Source organism: Spea bombifrons, chromosome 2, assembly GCF_027358695.1.
Source record: "Spea bombifrons isolate aSpeBom1 chromosome 2, aSpeBom1.2.pri, whole genome shotgun sequence".
Classification (NCBI taxonomy): Eukaryota; Metazoa; Chordata; class Amphibia; order Anura; family Pelobatidae; genus Spea; species Spea bombifrons.
In genome coordinates, this window is record NC_071088.1 from 75,468,061 (window position 1) to 75,483,951 (window position 15,891).

The 15,891-nt window shown below is 41.1% G+C and overlaps 1 protein-coding gene across 1 annotated transcript; it reads left to right on the forward strand.

Annotated features, from left to right (window-relative positions):
• Nucleotides 1–804: 804 nt before the first annotated feature.
• YWHAG (tyrosine 3-monooxygenase/tryptophan 5-monooxygenase activation protein gamma) lies at nt 805–12,817 on the forward strand. The gene is made up of 2 exons (XM_053454845.1): nt 805–1,188; nt 11,636–12,817. Exons 1-2 carry the CDS (start codon nt 1,102–1,104, stop codon nt 12,290–12,292), a joined length of 744 nt encoding a protein of 247 aa, XP_053310820.1. The 5' UTR covers nt 805–1,101; the 3' UTR covers nt 12,293–12,817.
• The last annotated feature ends 3,074 nt before the right edge of the window (nt 12,818–15,891 follow it).

Here is a 15,891-nt window from a genome sequence, read left to right on the forward strand (position 1 = left end):
TAATTAGGTGACTTCCCTGAAAGCAGCAACATCTGGTCTACCAGAAGCAACGTTTAATTTATCTAAGGATTTGCTAGCATGTGAGATGATGCCACGTGAGAACTTCCATAGGGTTACTGCTGACCTTCTCTTTTTTTACGTAATAATAATTTACGTACCAATAAAGCATTTACTTGTTTTATTAATGGCTTGCTTTTTTAGTAATGCAATGGCTGCTCCTTATTATCACGAATTACAGTGTGAAATAACCCTAGCAGCCCTTCTTACTGTAAGGGCGAACAAGATGCTAACTCCAGCCTCTCCTATGACAGGTGTGTCTGAGCCTAGTCTGGCGGGCTGTGTCCGCATGCCAACTAATGCTCTGCATGGTGAATCAGCGCCCACCTCAGCTGCAGCGGCCACGTCCCTAAGGAAGCCTAATCGTTTGACGCGCCCAGAGTACAGTTTTTAGAATTCACCGAGTAAACGCTGCCCGATTACGCGAACTACAGACAGAAAAAAAAACAGGACAAAATGGATGCGAACGCTTTATGGTACAGAATCTTATGTGGCATTTGTAGTCTATTAACCGAGGCGTTTCCCTCTGCAAACATCGCTACCGCATGCCCTCATAAACTATATTTCCCATCATGCCTCCTGTCCATCGCCCGTGGCTGAGCACCCCCAAAGCCGACGCCCCGTGTACCGTTTGCTCCTCTCACGAGCAAAGAAGCCTCCGTCTGCCCTTTTAAGGATGCTGACGTCAACACATGACAAGGACCATATAAAATATCGATGTCGTCATCGGGCAGTACCAAAGGCGGGAGGTGGAGCATGAGAAAAAGCTGCCTGAGGAGGCACGCGCAGACAACGGGGAGTAACCGGGTAGTTGAGTGACCGTTATTTGCCAGCTGTAGGTTGACAGAGTAGGACAGTAGCTGTAAAGTATACAGTTATAGTAGGGCGCGTTTCCTCTCTTTGTCGCCTTAGTTGCTTCGGACTCCTGTCTCTTAGCCCTTAGCATATACCACGTTACGAGCGGTGTCTTGTAGCCCGCGCGAGCGCCGAATCTGAGCAGTCGCTACCCGTCACTGCCTCTATCCGCCTGTCAACTGCAGCAAGATGGTGGACCGCGAGCAACTAGTGCAGAAAGCCCGACTGGCCGAGCAAGCCGAGAGATACGACGATATGGCGGCTGCTATGAAAGCCGTAAGTCCGTTGGGGATGTGGGTAGCGGTGTTGGGAGCCAGTGTCTAGGCCGGTATTTCACTTAATGACAGATGAATGCTCGCCTCACATTTTCCTTCACCGGGCTTCTGCTTAATTGGCGGAATTAAATAGTTAATTGGGGGTGTTCCAGTGACCAGAGAGGATGTAATATATATATATATATATATTTCAGTAAAGCTCGTTTGGCTGTATGTTGTATGGTATGGTATTTCATGTAACCTCTGATAACTTGATATGGAGCATTCGCTACCATCCAGACGCGTCTCTGGGCATCATCTGTCAGTTGTCCCGCCGTGCACGCCTTGCGCATGCTATGGACACGGTTGAGTAGAATTTTCTTTAATTGCCAATCGTTAATTTTTTTTTTTACATAACGGTACAGCGCACATATTTGCCGGTCAATCTATAATGTTGTCGCTTTGCGTTGGGTGACCTGTACGTAAAGGCATGCGATCTCCGCATTGAGTGTCTTCAGGCAGTTCTAGGAGAATGGTACATTTTGTGTCCCTCGGGATATAGGCCTCTTGCTGCATCTCTGGTGCGGTTAGATAATATGGTATGTAGAGTGCAAAGCTTTTATGTCCGAGCTGCCATTCGCCTGCACTGGGAGATCCTTTCATATCCTTAAATGTATGAATCGCTCAATGCTTCCAGCTCTAGGAGCTGAAGGGCGGTGTCTCTGTTCTTGAGATTGAATGCTTATAACCTACACGAAACCCACCAGTATAAAGCTATCCGGAGTCAAAATGATGTCATTAAGTAATAATACATTAACGGTATGACATATCCCCAACATGTTTTATTACATCTATAGCAGGAAAGGGCAATCGAGGACCCCTTGGAGAGTAACGTGTCATTTTACTACAGCTCCTCTCCTGCCCTGCCTTAAGTAACGGTTATATTCTGTCCGTTATGATCGGGACTTGTCTGTCCTGTGCTTTTCCTATTCATTGGCAGAAATAAATGGCAGTTGAACAATTTTTGGGGGAGGAGGGTTGGTAAAAAAAAAACTGGTCTGCGATCACTTGTGAGAAACAAAGCGATGGTGGGAGGCTGTACCAACCCTTCCAGAAGATTCTGTATTTGTCATATTGCAGAGAAGAGGCTGGGCTGGCTGGAGGAGGGAGGGGAATCAGAAAAGGGCCACTTGTTTAAATGAAGGCAAAGTGTTATGTAGCAGGTGCCCGTTTATTTTCTCCTTCAGTTTTTTTTACTGATTTCTTAAAACCACCTTGTTTAATTACTTGGTGAGTTCAAGCTGCTGATCACACAAATTAACAGGAGGGCAGATGTCTGCATAGAGCACAATTCTAATGGATTCCTATATAATATTAAATGAATGGTATAGTCATAAGATTACAAGCATTTACATTTTATTTTCAGCGTTAATTAGCGATGCTATCTGATGTGTAGTTAAGCCCATCAAATTAAATGGGTTTTTTTTCATAAGCTGCACAATGTAGCGTTTTACAGATCAAACGATGCCATTATGATTAATATTTAAATGTGATGTGTCAAGCTGCAAAATATCGTGGCTTGTTTTTCTGATTAAATCACGCAGTTTCATTTTTTTTTTTAATCAATGTGATGTTTCATATGCATCAAGAATGCCTGTGAATGCTTAAAAGCATTATAGTGTTGCAATATTTAATGCAGTACATAATTTGATAAATTAAGCAAAATTAGTTACTAAACACCCGTCAAGAATAATATATCCACAGCTGCAATATCAGTCAGTGATGTAGACTGTAAAGAAAGGCCTTTTATTTAGGGAGGCCAAGAGGAGTTTCAAATTGCATACCAGCAAATAGAGAAACTTAAGTCACAATAGTGTTAGAATACTACTAACTTTGGGACAGGCATCTACAAATGTTAAAAGGATGTGCCTTTGTGGGTAGATTGATTGCTATGCAAGATTGTCCTTCTGTGCCCTCACCCAGTTTAGATGGAAATGTTACCTTGCTGGTTTCCATGGCAACATGTGATGTCAGATGGAGACTAAATCTGCATTGCACCCATGTGGATGGTACCAGACAGCCTGCATGGCAACTATCCAAGATGCTGCAGCCGTGCGACTTTTTGCTTTATATATTAAAATAATTAGTATGTCTGTTTTGTAACCTGTATATTTTGTATATCACTGTGGTGCATATCACATTTTTACATCTAGCAAACATTCCTTTGTAATGAGCTTTTTTTTTTTTAGATTTTGTCTTCATTTTGGTTGTTTGTGCTTTATTTATTTTTTTTTATTATTTTTTTTAATACCCTATCAACTCTTCATAGTCAGATTCTTGACACTTCAAAATGAAGACTTTGTTTCCATGTAAATTTTTCTGCAGAACATGTTGGCCTCTTCCCTTACAGTGATGCAGATAGTGATCAAGTCAGGATTCACTACCAAGGTTTCCAGCATTTCTGTATGCAACACCATGTGAATTTAAGCAGAATACCCGGCGGTACAACCTGACAACTTTTTTTTTTTTTTTTTTTACTTCTAACTATTGTTTGTGGGAGTATTCATTTCTCTTGAATTGGCTGTTCAGAAATATAATTGTATGCATGATTGATGAGTTCTATGACTTGTTGTTAGATAGAATTGCGGGCATAAAAAAAAGTGTGTGTGTATATATATATATATATATATATAATTAATTACCAGTGTATTCCATTTTACCCTTTTACACCTCCTCTTGTGATGTTTTGTGTCTGAAAATTCTAAGGAATGTAGTAGCCCTGTTTTTTATTTGCCTAAATAGCAACAATGTAGTGTGAACACAATTAAGGAAGTATACTTAATATGTAATAATGAATTGAAACACCGTTTGGGTTGGTAATTTGCCATTAGGAAGAATGCATTTTTTCCCCTCATGCTTGCATCATAGCAGTAATTCCCACCACTGCCCCATTTAAGCATAAGTACCTTGGCTTCACCTGTCTAGTGCTGTAAGTAACGCTTATTTTCATAATCGATCAGTTGGCCGCTTATTCTTTTGATTAATCGGATAAAAAAATAAATGTAATTTGTTTATTTAATGTTAAAAACAAACAGCAGAATAAAAAAACTGAGGAAAATGCATTTCTTGTTTTTATTTCCCAACCTGTCTCCGACAAACGTTACGCACATCTGAGCCCAGGCTTGCCACACTGTCTGTCTCCCCTGATATGCCTTATACCCCAGATATGCCACTGTGTCCCCTAAATATGCCTTATAACTCCTATATGCCACTGTGCCCCTCTCCCAACCAAATATGCCTTGTGCCCCCTGATATGCCAGTCTGCCCCCCAAATATGTCACATACCCCCTGCTTTGACACTCTGCAAACCTACCCATGCTCCATACTCCTTGGTGTCTAGTAGGGGCAGTCTAGATAAACCGTGTAGATAAACCTCTGCTGCTGTCAGCTCTTTTGCTGGAGCTTCTATGAATGCGTGCCGGAAGGTCATGTGCCGGCAGTAGAGGAGATCCAGGTCCCCTGCAGCGCTGCGGGGGATCCCCCTCTCTGGCAGCCGGCAAACATTGCGCAATGCGCGCAGACAACCTCCGCTGCTGGTACTTCTGCTGGGGCTTCTATGTTGGAGCACCGGAAGGTCACGCTGGTGCTCCATCATAGAAGCGGAAGTGGAGGACAGTAGTGGAGGATGTCTGCGCGTATTGCACAGATGCCCACTGGCTGTCAGGTAGATCCGGGTTCCCTGTGGCGCTGCGGGGTATCTGGGTCTTAGTCTTGTAGTCAGACCTCTATTTGAGGTCGGATTATAAGATGAAGGGTATTTTTCAGAGGATTTGCGCTGGGGAAAAACCCCTCATCTTATATTCGATAAAAATCGATTCAACTAATCGATAATGAAATTCGTTGGTATCAATGCACTCAGGAGAGTGGTTGTCAGTGACTTATACCAGGTGCAGTAAACTTATACCTGGAGTATAATGTGTGTGGGGAAAAAAATAATTTTTTTTTACTACCATAAAGTTTGACAAAGGCTGATGGTAGAACTAGTGCATGGAAATGGTTAAAATACCAGCATTTGAAATACCTTGGGGTGACTATTTTTTAAAAACATATGGTTTGATGGGGTAAATTTCATTGGCCAGCTTCAGAGATACCTGAAATAGCAAATGGGGCAGAACGACCAGCTTTGGGGAACAAATGTTTTTGAAATAGCAAAAGACTACTGGTACTTATTGCCCCATAGTTAACAAAAAATCACCATATTTTATCATTTTGTTTATAGTAAATTAGATGATATGATAAAAATAATGGTATCTAAAGAAAGCCCTGTTTGTCCTGAAAATATATATATATATATTATGTGTGGGAACACGAAATGAGAGAGAAGAAAATCACAGCGACACAGAAAAATGTTAAGAGCCATTGTCCCAAAATGTACCACGAGTAAGAAACAGTCTTGTCATTAAGGGGTTAACAGGCTGAATAAATTTATGTATAATCGTCAGCCCTATGGCAGCCCATGTGGTCTGACCTTTTTTTCCACTGAGTGGCTGCTTGAAGCAGCCAATCAGTTGCAGGAAAGCATTCCCATTGAAGCCAAATGGAGTGTTTTCTGAAGTGAGTGCAGTGTTTGCATATCAAAGTTGGAGGTGACTGCAGGGAGATGTTAAGTCTAGGGCTGCAACTAACGATTATTTTAATAATCGATTAGTTGGCCGATTATTTTTTCGATTAATCGGATAAAAAAAATGTAAATTTTTCATTTATTTAAAATAATTTACTAAACAAATGATGTTAAATACAAACAGCAGAATAAAAAAACTTTGATAATACATTTCTTGTCTTTATTTCCCAACCAGCCCCCCAATATATGCACATTTGAGCCCAGGCTTGCTACGCTGCCTCCCAGACATGCCATGCTGCCCCCCCACATATGCCACGCTGCCTACCACAGCACTCCACGCTGCCTCCCACATATACCACACCACGCTGCCTCCCACATCTGCCACGCCACGCTGCCTCCCACATCTGCCACGCTGCCTCCCACATCTGCCACTCCACGCTGCCTCCCACATCTGCCACGCCACGCTGCCTCCCACATCTGCCACTCCACTCTACCCCCCACATGCCACTGTGCCTGATACGCCTTATACCCCCTGAAACACCACTCCATCCTCCCCAGACATGCCACCCTGCCCTCCCCACATAAGCCACGCCATGCTGCCTCCCACATCTGCCACTCCACAATGCCTCCCACATCTGCCACTCCACGCTGCCTCCCACATCTGCCACTCCACGCTGCCTCCCACATCTGCCACTGTGCCTGATACGCCTTATATCCCCTGATACCCCACTCCATCCTCCCCAGACATGCCACCCTGCCTCCCAGACATGCCACTTCTCTACCCCCAGATATGCCTTATACACCCTGATACACCACTCCGTCCTCCCCAGACATGCCACACTGCCCTCCCCACATATGCCTTATATACTGTATATGCCTTATACCCCAAGATATGTCACTTCACTGCCCCCAGGATTTAGATTCCCCTAAATTAACCATAACTGCCCCTAAATTAACCCTTAACACCCCCTTAACCACAGCATCCCCTAAATTAACCCTAAACACACCATTAACCACAACTGCCTCAAATTAACCCCAAACACCCCATTAACCATAGCTGCTCCTAAATTAACCCTAAACACCCTATTAACATAACTGCCCCTAAATTAACCCTAAACACCCAATTAACCATAACTGCCCCTAAATTAACCCTAAACACCCCACTAACCATAACTGCCCCTAAATTAACCCCCACCTCCCCTAACTTTCAGTAGCCCAAATATATATATATATATATATATATATATATATATATATACACACACACATACACATTATATATATATATATATATATATATATATATATATATATATATACACACACATACTTACAGTTAGATGAGTGTCACAGCCATGTGGTTCTGGCCTGGAGAAGGAAGGGGCGGGGCCAGTTGTCACAGTGATTACAGGGAGGGGGAGTAAGTAGGAGCTGCTGCTGTGAGACGGTGAGTCAGACTAAACGGATTATATAATGAGGGGGATTTTTCAGAGCGTTTGCTGAAAAAAACCCTCATTTTATAATCGATAATAATCGATTCAACTAATCGATAATGAAATTCGTTGCCAACGAATTTCATTATCGATTATTATCGATTTTATCGATTAGTTGTTGCAGCCCTAGTTAAGTCTGTTGTATATCTCGCACTGTGGCTAGCTGGGGAAAGTGTGTAGGGCTGAAACAACTAATCGATAAAATTGATAATCGATAATGAAAATCGTCAACGATTTTCATTATCGATTAGTCGAATCGATTTTTATCGATTATAAAAAGAGGTTTTTTTCAAATGCTCTGAAAAACTCCTCTCCTTATAATCCGACCTCAAACAGAGATCGCATTATAACACTGCAGGGGACCTGGATTCCCCTCACTGTCGGCCGGTCTCTCACTTCCGTCTCTCTCCTCCCTCCCATACACCGCTCTGGCTCTCTCCCGACTCCGTTGCTGACAGGCACTTTCACTGCAGCTTCATAGAAGCCTCAGCGTAAGTGAAGGGGAGTAACGGAGGCTGTCTGTGCGCATCGTGCAGACCCCCACCGGCTGACAGAGAATCGAGGTCTCCTGCAGAGGATCATCCTCTCTGTCAGCCGGTGGGGGTCTGCATCGCACAGACAGCCTCAGTTACTGCCCTTCACTTACGCTGAGGCTTCTATGAAGCTGCAGTGAAAGTGCCTGTCAGCAACGGAGTCGGGAGAGAGGCAGAGCGGTGTATGGGAGGGGGGAGGAGTCAGAGGGGTGTATGGGAGGCACCCTCCCATACACAACTCTGGCCCCCCCCCCATACGCCACTCTGCCTCTACCTGGCTCCCTGGTGTCTTCTGAACCTCCGTTGCTGACAGGAGGCAGAGTGGAGCATGGGAGGGGGGAGGAGGCAGAGTGGAGCATGGGAGGGGGAGGAGGCAAAGTGGTGTATGGGAGGAGCCAAAGTGGTGTATGGGAGGAGGCAGGGTGGTGTATGGGAGGGGGGGAGGCAGAGTGGTGTATGGGAGGGGGGAGGAGGCAGAGTGGAGTATGGGAGGGGGAGGAACCAGGGTGGTGTATGGGAGGGGAGGAGCCAGGGTGGTGTATGGGAGGGGAGGAGCCAGAGTGGTGTATGGGAGGGGGAGGAGCCAGAGTGGTGTATAGGTGAGTTATAGTGGTGTATGGGGGGTAATATGAATTTCAGGGCATATAGGGGGTATAAGGCATATCGATCTTAGGCATATCAGGGGGCATAAAACATATCTGGGGGTAAAAGGCATATCGGGGGCACAGTGGAATCTGGCATATAGGAGGTATTAGGCATATAAGGGGGCAGTGTGGCAAGCTGGGGGTCAGATGTGCATAACTGGGGGCAGTTTGGTAAATAAAAGAAAATATAAACAAGGCTTTTTTCTCATAGTTTTCATTAAATATGAAAAATATATTATTAATATTTACTAATAACTTTATTAAAACCTAGTTTGAGAAACACAGTGTTTGGGTTCTTGTAGCTTTTATTATTATGTCAGTAAAATAAGAAGGTGAATGGAGAGGCCATTGCAATAAAGAGATGAAAGTGTAAATTGTACGTTTTTTATTACATTATTTTAAATTTTAAAAAATTGCATTTATTAAAATAATCGTTAGTTGCAGCCCTAAAAGTGTGTATTGGAGTATTCAGCACAATCCCAATGACATTTGCCAAAGGGATCACGCTGCTTTTGTATACGCTGCATATGATGGCTGGTGTGTTCCTGAAAGGTGTTCTCGTGTGTGTGAGTGCCAGGGTTGCTTAACTGTCCCTTTAAGTGAGCAGCGTTACCTGCACAAACAGTTCTGAGTTGCTTCATTGCCCACAGGGTACTCTTCAGAGCTTTAATTTTGTTGGAACTAGGGCAATTGGCAATTATATAGTAGTGGTGGTATCTTTAACCCAATTTATTAGCAAGGTTTTCAAAAATCACTAGTTATAGAGGTATGTATGTTATAGCTTTTGCTTAAAGATATTTTTACCATTTAGTTTTCCACTGTTTGTGACAGCCTGTCACGGCGCATGAAGTGATTGATCACACATTGATCTGCCTCTATTGGCGAGGTCTCTATAGACATCTTGGTTTTCCATGATTGTGTGGGGATAGCCTAGTGACGTCCGATTAAGTCACCGGAAGGCAAATGTACTAGAGTTTAAATTCCTGTGATGTTAGCACGATTGTATTAATTAGGTAGAAGCAGGGAGACCAGGCTGTCAGTTGACACCTTGATCTCCCATGCATCCGCAGGGATTTATCTGATGCTTAAAGTGACAGTACACAATACGACAAACTACTGGAATCTGGGGATGTACTATTACGTCCTCCGTCAAAATGGGGTTAAACTACATTTTGTAAGTTTTAGCAGAGTGCCGTTCCATATTGTACTCGTATGGAACCATATTATTGTGTTTTGACTCTGCATATATAGTTACCTTGTGTCCTACTGCAATCCTTGTAATCAGTGCTGGGGGGGGCATAGTCTTATATAGTCTTATATATTGTCATATTTTAAAGATAAATATATAACAAAATGTAATTTCTTTTAATATAGTATTGCTCGTTTAATAGTGATACATTTCATTAAATTGGTAAATCAGCTTAATTCATAATTTGACAAATGTTAAATATTCAAGAAAAAAATAAATCCGTGTTCATTAAATAAAGCATTGGTATCTTCTTAAACATAATGGAAGTAACTTTAATGTACCTGAGATGGAGCTCACCGTGTCTGTCACTTATGTACTTCATGCTTGCACACATCATGTGATGCTGTATGACTCCATGCAGCGCACATCTATCAAGTGGTTTCCTGCTCCTCAATCTCTATCCATGACACGCAAACACCAAAAAGTAACTCACACTCATGCTAACACCTTATACTCATACACACTAATGCCTTACAGTAACATACCCACACATGCTAACACCATACATACTATATGCTGACACAGACTCGTATGATAACATACAGCCCCATACACGGTAACACCACACTCTTATGCACACACTTCTCTCTTAAATCGCTGAGACCTGTCGGAACTGCAGCTCATGTGCAGGCACTGGTTGTGACGCGTTCTGGTGGTGCTGAAAGGATATTTAATTCCTTCAGTCCCAGGGGTTTTGGTACCCTAAGTTCCAGGACTACTTTGCTATTTTTACCATATGTGGGTTTAATTAAGATTCCCCTCTGATGTACCCACAAAAATTATGCATCCCTTTTTTTCACAACAAATAGGCTTTCATTTGAAACCACAGAGACATGCAAAATATAGAGTGCTAGTATGTTAAAAAAAAATACCCTTTAGGTGCCATTGTTGAATGACCATATTTGTCTACTGTAACATCCACTAATAAGACATACCCAAACATTTTTTTAATGTTCTAGTGTAGTCATTTTAATAATTATGACTTAATAGGTTTGGAGGAGGTTAAAGGGTGTTATACATTGTACATGTAGAGCTGCCGAAATGGGATGTAACCTTTTTTTTTTTTTTCTACAAACGCCCCTGCCGCTACAAGAAAGTCAGGACATACATGTACGTCCTAAAGGGCTTTATTGAGTGTCTTTTTAGGATGTACATGTATGTACATAGGGGACTGAAGTGGTTAAAAACTATAGATGTCATATGTAGTTTGATGGAGGAACAATACCATGACAAGAAGCTATGGCCTATAATTTAGTGTCAGATGCTTCATGAGTGGCAGATACGTGGTTGTTCAAGCGACTTCCGACAAAAGTAGTAGATTTTTTATATTCTAAGGACTTTAAAGCATGCATAGGATAGGCATAATGCTATGTTGAGCTTAAGACATTATCAATGCTTGTGGTTTACAAAAGATGGAGGGGAAAAACATGAGCCAGATTATTCGTGTTAAATGATTTCTTCTAGTATGGAAAGTTTTTATGGGTATAAAATATCACTAACATTCTAGAGCTATAAGAATTGGGGGATTTGGAATATGTTGGGGGAAAAAAGCATTATCCATTATCAAGAAACAGAATTTTATGGCAGATTAGTCTACCATTTTCCTGATGTAAAAGACTCAGTCCTCTACCACTTCTAATGAGACGCTGTTACATCTACTACTGTCTCTTTAAAGTTTCAATACACTCCATCTAAAACGTTGGCCCTGTAGTTTTAGATTGTGATGTCTTTATTTTTACATTTACCTGCCTTTGAGGTGTAGATAGAAGAAAACACTGCTTGCTTCAAAATGAGATCATAAATTACTTTTTTGTGAATCAGTAGGCTTTATGAAATGCATAAACTGTCTTATGAAATCTCTAACGTTTTTATATTTCATCAGTTTTGTAAGCATTCACACTAAAGCATTGGTGTTACTCTACCCCTCAGGTGACGGAGCTGAATGAAGCACTTTCTAACGAAGAAAGAAATCTGCTCTCTGTTGCCTACAAAAATGTGGTTGGAGCACGTCGTTCGTCTTGGAGGGTGATAAGCAGCATTGAGCAGAAGACTTCTGCTGATGGCAATGAAAAAAAGATTGAAATGGTGAGAGCTTATCGTGAAAAGATTGAAAAAGAATTGGAAGCAGTATGCCAAGATGTGCTCAACCTCCTTGATAACTTTCTCATTAAGAATTGCAGTGAAACGCAATATGAAAGCAAAGTCTTCTATTTGAAGATGAAAGGCGATTATTACCGATATCTTGCAGAAGTGGCCACTGGTGAGAAGAGAGCAACTGTTGTGGAGTCTTCAGAAAAAGCTTATAGTGAGGCTCATGAGATTAGCAAAGAGCATATGCAGCCAACTCATCCTATCAGGCTGGGTCTGGCGCTCAACTATTCTGTGTTCTACTATGAGATCCAAAATGCTCCAGAGCAGGCTTGTCATTTGGCCAAAACTGCTTTTGATGATGCTATTGCTGAGCTGGATACCCTGAATGAGGACTCCTACAAAGACTCAACTCTCATCATGCAACTTCTTCGTGACAACCTAACACTCTGGACAAGTGATCAACAGGATGACGATGGTGGAGAAGGCAACAATTAAGACATCTTGATGGACTGGCAGCCGCACGCTGATGCTACTACCGCAGTCTTTATTTTTTTCCCACAAGTGGGGGGTTGAGGGTGGGGGAGGGTAAGAAAGGGACAACCTCCCCAGGGAAGACCCTGCCACCCGTCTTTGATTGCCTCTTCGACATTTTGCCAAAACACCATGAGTGGAAAGTTAGACTGGCTGTGCTGGTATGGAATGGCAGCCTCACACTGGCACATGGACTGTTCTGTAGTTAATACAAGTGGAGCTGTTTTTAATTTTAATTTATCGCTAGAATATTTAGAAAGAGTTTAAGAGTAGGAATAACTTGAATGGAATGGCTTTTTTTTCTTCTAATAGTTTTGTGGTTCCAGTAAGTTATTTTATATTTATATTTTTTAGCTGTGTGCACGTCTTGGCCCTCATATTTATCTAGTTCATATGTTGTGTACTTCGTGCACTGCATCTCTTACATGTCTTACATTTAATTAGTTAAAACTGACAGTATTCACTAAAAGTATTTTCTACTTTAATGGAAGAAATGTCTATTTGAAATTGCCATTTTATTTCTCCCATCTTAACTTCAATTGTGTTGGCCCAAATTTGCATAAGAGGCAGTATTGGGTCAAAGAAGGCAAATCTAGACTTGCATTTTTGTTAATGCTGGTGTTCCAGACCCACTCATTTCTTATCTTACAATATATCCATCTGCTTACTTTTCTTGGCGCAATATGTAGGTTGTTTTGTTTTGTGGGGGGTTCTTTGAGTCACAGGTTTGAGTGCCTTGATGCATTGTTGCTGGATTGCCTCTTACTCTGCAGTTATGAGCTAAACATTTCTTGTTGAGCATCCAAAGAAAGTGAAGGGGTAACATTAACCACTCTTAGCGGTTTGCGGTATTGTGTGACTTTCAGACTTGTGAAGACCTCAACTGATACATTTTTTGCCTCTGTAAGATCATGGTGTTGGTAGACTTTCCAGCAGCAAACTTATTTACTCCTATATCAGTTAATACCAAACATATTCAGCATTAAAGTCATTTGCCCCACAAAGTAATCTACTACTTTGGAGCATGTTGAATTATTTAGGCAGTAATATACAGGGATGTATTGCAGTTAGCAAGTGACCATCAAAAATAGAAAATGTGCAGATGACATTTGTAAGATTCAAAATGGTGTTTTCTGGATTAATACAATATTATTGTAACATATCTACAGTCCTAGAAAAGGAAGTGTGTGAGTACAACACATGCTTTCTCGGTCATGCATACGTTGAGAAAACCAATGCTATTAGTATTGGCTTTTTATTTAGAAAACCATTCTGTTGTATATTCGTTATACAGCCCATTTTTCTAAACGTTCTAGTTTAGAATGGAGGGATCTTGCTGCTGTCTCGCCCATGTGTTTTTTTTTTGGGGGGGGGGGTTCGGGACTAATTGGTAATAAGTACAAATGACATATTCTGTAAACTTCCAAAATCATATTTAACTCTTATTCTGTTATTTTATTGTCCATTATAGAAGTAATTTACTGGAATTACATGAGCTATTTTGAGGGTATTTGTGTGTCTTGGCTGCTATAAACCTTAAAGATCTTAGGAGGGCTCCAAAAGCTAGGATTGAGAAATGGGTTCTAAGCAGCATAGGTTTATTTTTTTATTTTTTGTTTTTATTTTGTAATGCACTTGCATATATAACAGTTTCTCCAATGAAATGATTACCGCTGCATTAATCTCAATACAATATTGTGCATGCTAGTGTTGTATTTCTATAACGTAGCTTGAAATTAAATTGTACAGTAGATGTTATGTATTCCTATGACAAGCCAACTAGTCTTCAATCTTATTGCCTTTATTTAAAAAAAATCTAAATTTTCTCAGTTGGAAAGATGAAAATGGGGTAGACATTGTTTCTACTAAATGTTAACTGTCAATATGGATGTTGCTATTATGGTATGCAAAAATACCGTTACCTAAAGAAAATGAGAAACAAAAAAAAAATCAAAAGGGGGGGTGATCATTAAAAATTGACTCGGGCAGATTTGGGAGTGGGTATGGAGGTAAACACCATTTTTAGCCTAACCTCAGTGTCTGATGTTAGTCATGGTGACATTCTAATTATTAATGTTTAAGGAAATTACTGTTTTTTAAATAAGCCTATGTTTGTGCTTCTTTGTCACGGTAATGCAGTGAATTATTCAAGGTCTAATCAGTGGATTTTTTTTTCCCATCCCCTCCCCTCATTGTTTCAGTACAGAATTTTATTTAGTACACGGACCATTTCTTGCAGTTTTTCCTCAGTGATGGAATATCATGAATGTGATTCATAATGTAACTGTCGCACATTAAGCAAATAAACTTACAGATCTGATGTGGGTGCTGCTTAAGAGAGTTGTCTGGTCTTTCTTTTGCATTTTATACTTTTATAATGTTTTGTACTTGCTCTTGTGTGTATTTTATATAAGGGTTTTTCAGATTGGTCCTTCCACTGTCACTTTTGGCCTATGGCTTTGCCAATTTATTTTTAGTCCAACTTGCTCAACTGCACACACGGTTTGACATTTTTAGGTTATGTGAAAAATCTGTGCAAGAGATTTTTTTTCTAAAATACTCCAATTTGGAATATGTATTCAAGAATTCAAATACACAGAATTATACTTGGTTACATATAGTTTTATACTACGTTGTATGCTGTTATACTTATAGTGGCTTTTCATGCAAGCTCTTCAGATTGTATCATTCTGTCCCAAAACTACATATAAATTGAACTTTTATTTTATAATTTGTGTAGTTGTATTGGATATATTACTCTTAAATTCTTTTATCGTAATTAATCTATGGTACAAGTAACATATCTAACGTGCTGTCCTGACATGCTGTTGTTTCTGCTCCCCCTTACAAAGCCAACATACAGCAACTTACAAATGTGTTTTGGTTTGTATGTTTTTTGCAGTGGATGGCTTTTGTCTTGTTTTGACCCACTATAAGCATACACAATTATTGACTAGATCCTGTTCCAGATTCACGTGCATGAGTCAGAGTAGTTTCAATCCTGCACTGTTAAGGTTAAATGTGGTGTATGTAGGTGGAATGCTTAGGCTCATCATTCATTCCAACCCTATGCTGTGCTCCAAGTTGATGGAGGGATCCTGAGAGCAGGAGGTTAAGAGTCTGATTCAATCTCACAATTCTGTACTCCTGGGGGTGTAGGTTACTCATAATGTAACTTCAGGCAGATGAAATGACAATCTAGTGACCTTTTGTTATTGAAGAAGTGTACGATAGGTAGGGATGCACCAAAATATCGGTGGTCGAAGCATATTGACCGGATATGGCATTATTGGCAAAATGCCAAAATAAAAAACGTCTGAAAATAATTGACCTCCATCCTGGAGTTGGCTGGACAGGGTGCCAATTGCTGCTGCTTACCTGATAAATTCACTTGTCACATGACCCTGCTCTGTTCTTGCTTCGCACAGGGTGCGAGCAACGCAGAGGGAAGCAGCGGCCCCTGCGGAAGTCTGCGAGCGGCTCCGGGAAATCTGCAGTTCAGGTAAGGGGGTGTGGGAGGGTGTATGTACGAGTATGCATGATTGAGGGAATGAATGAGTGTG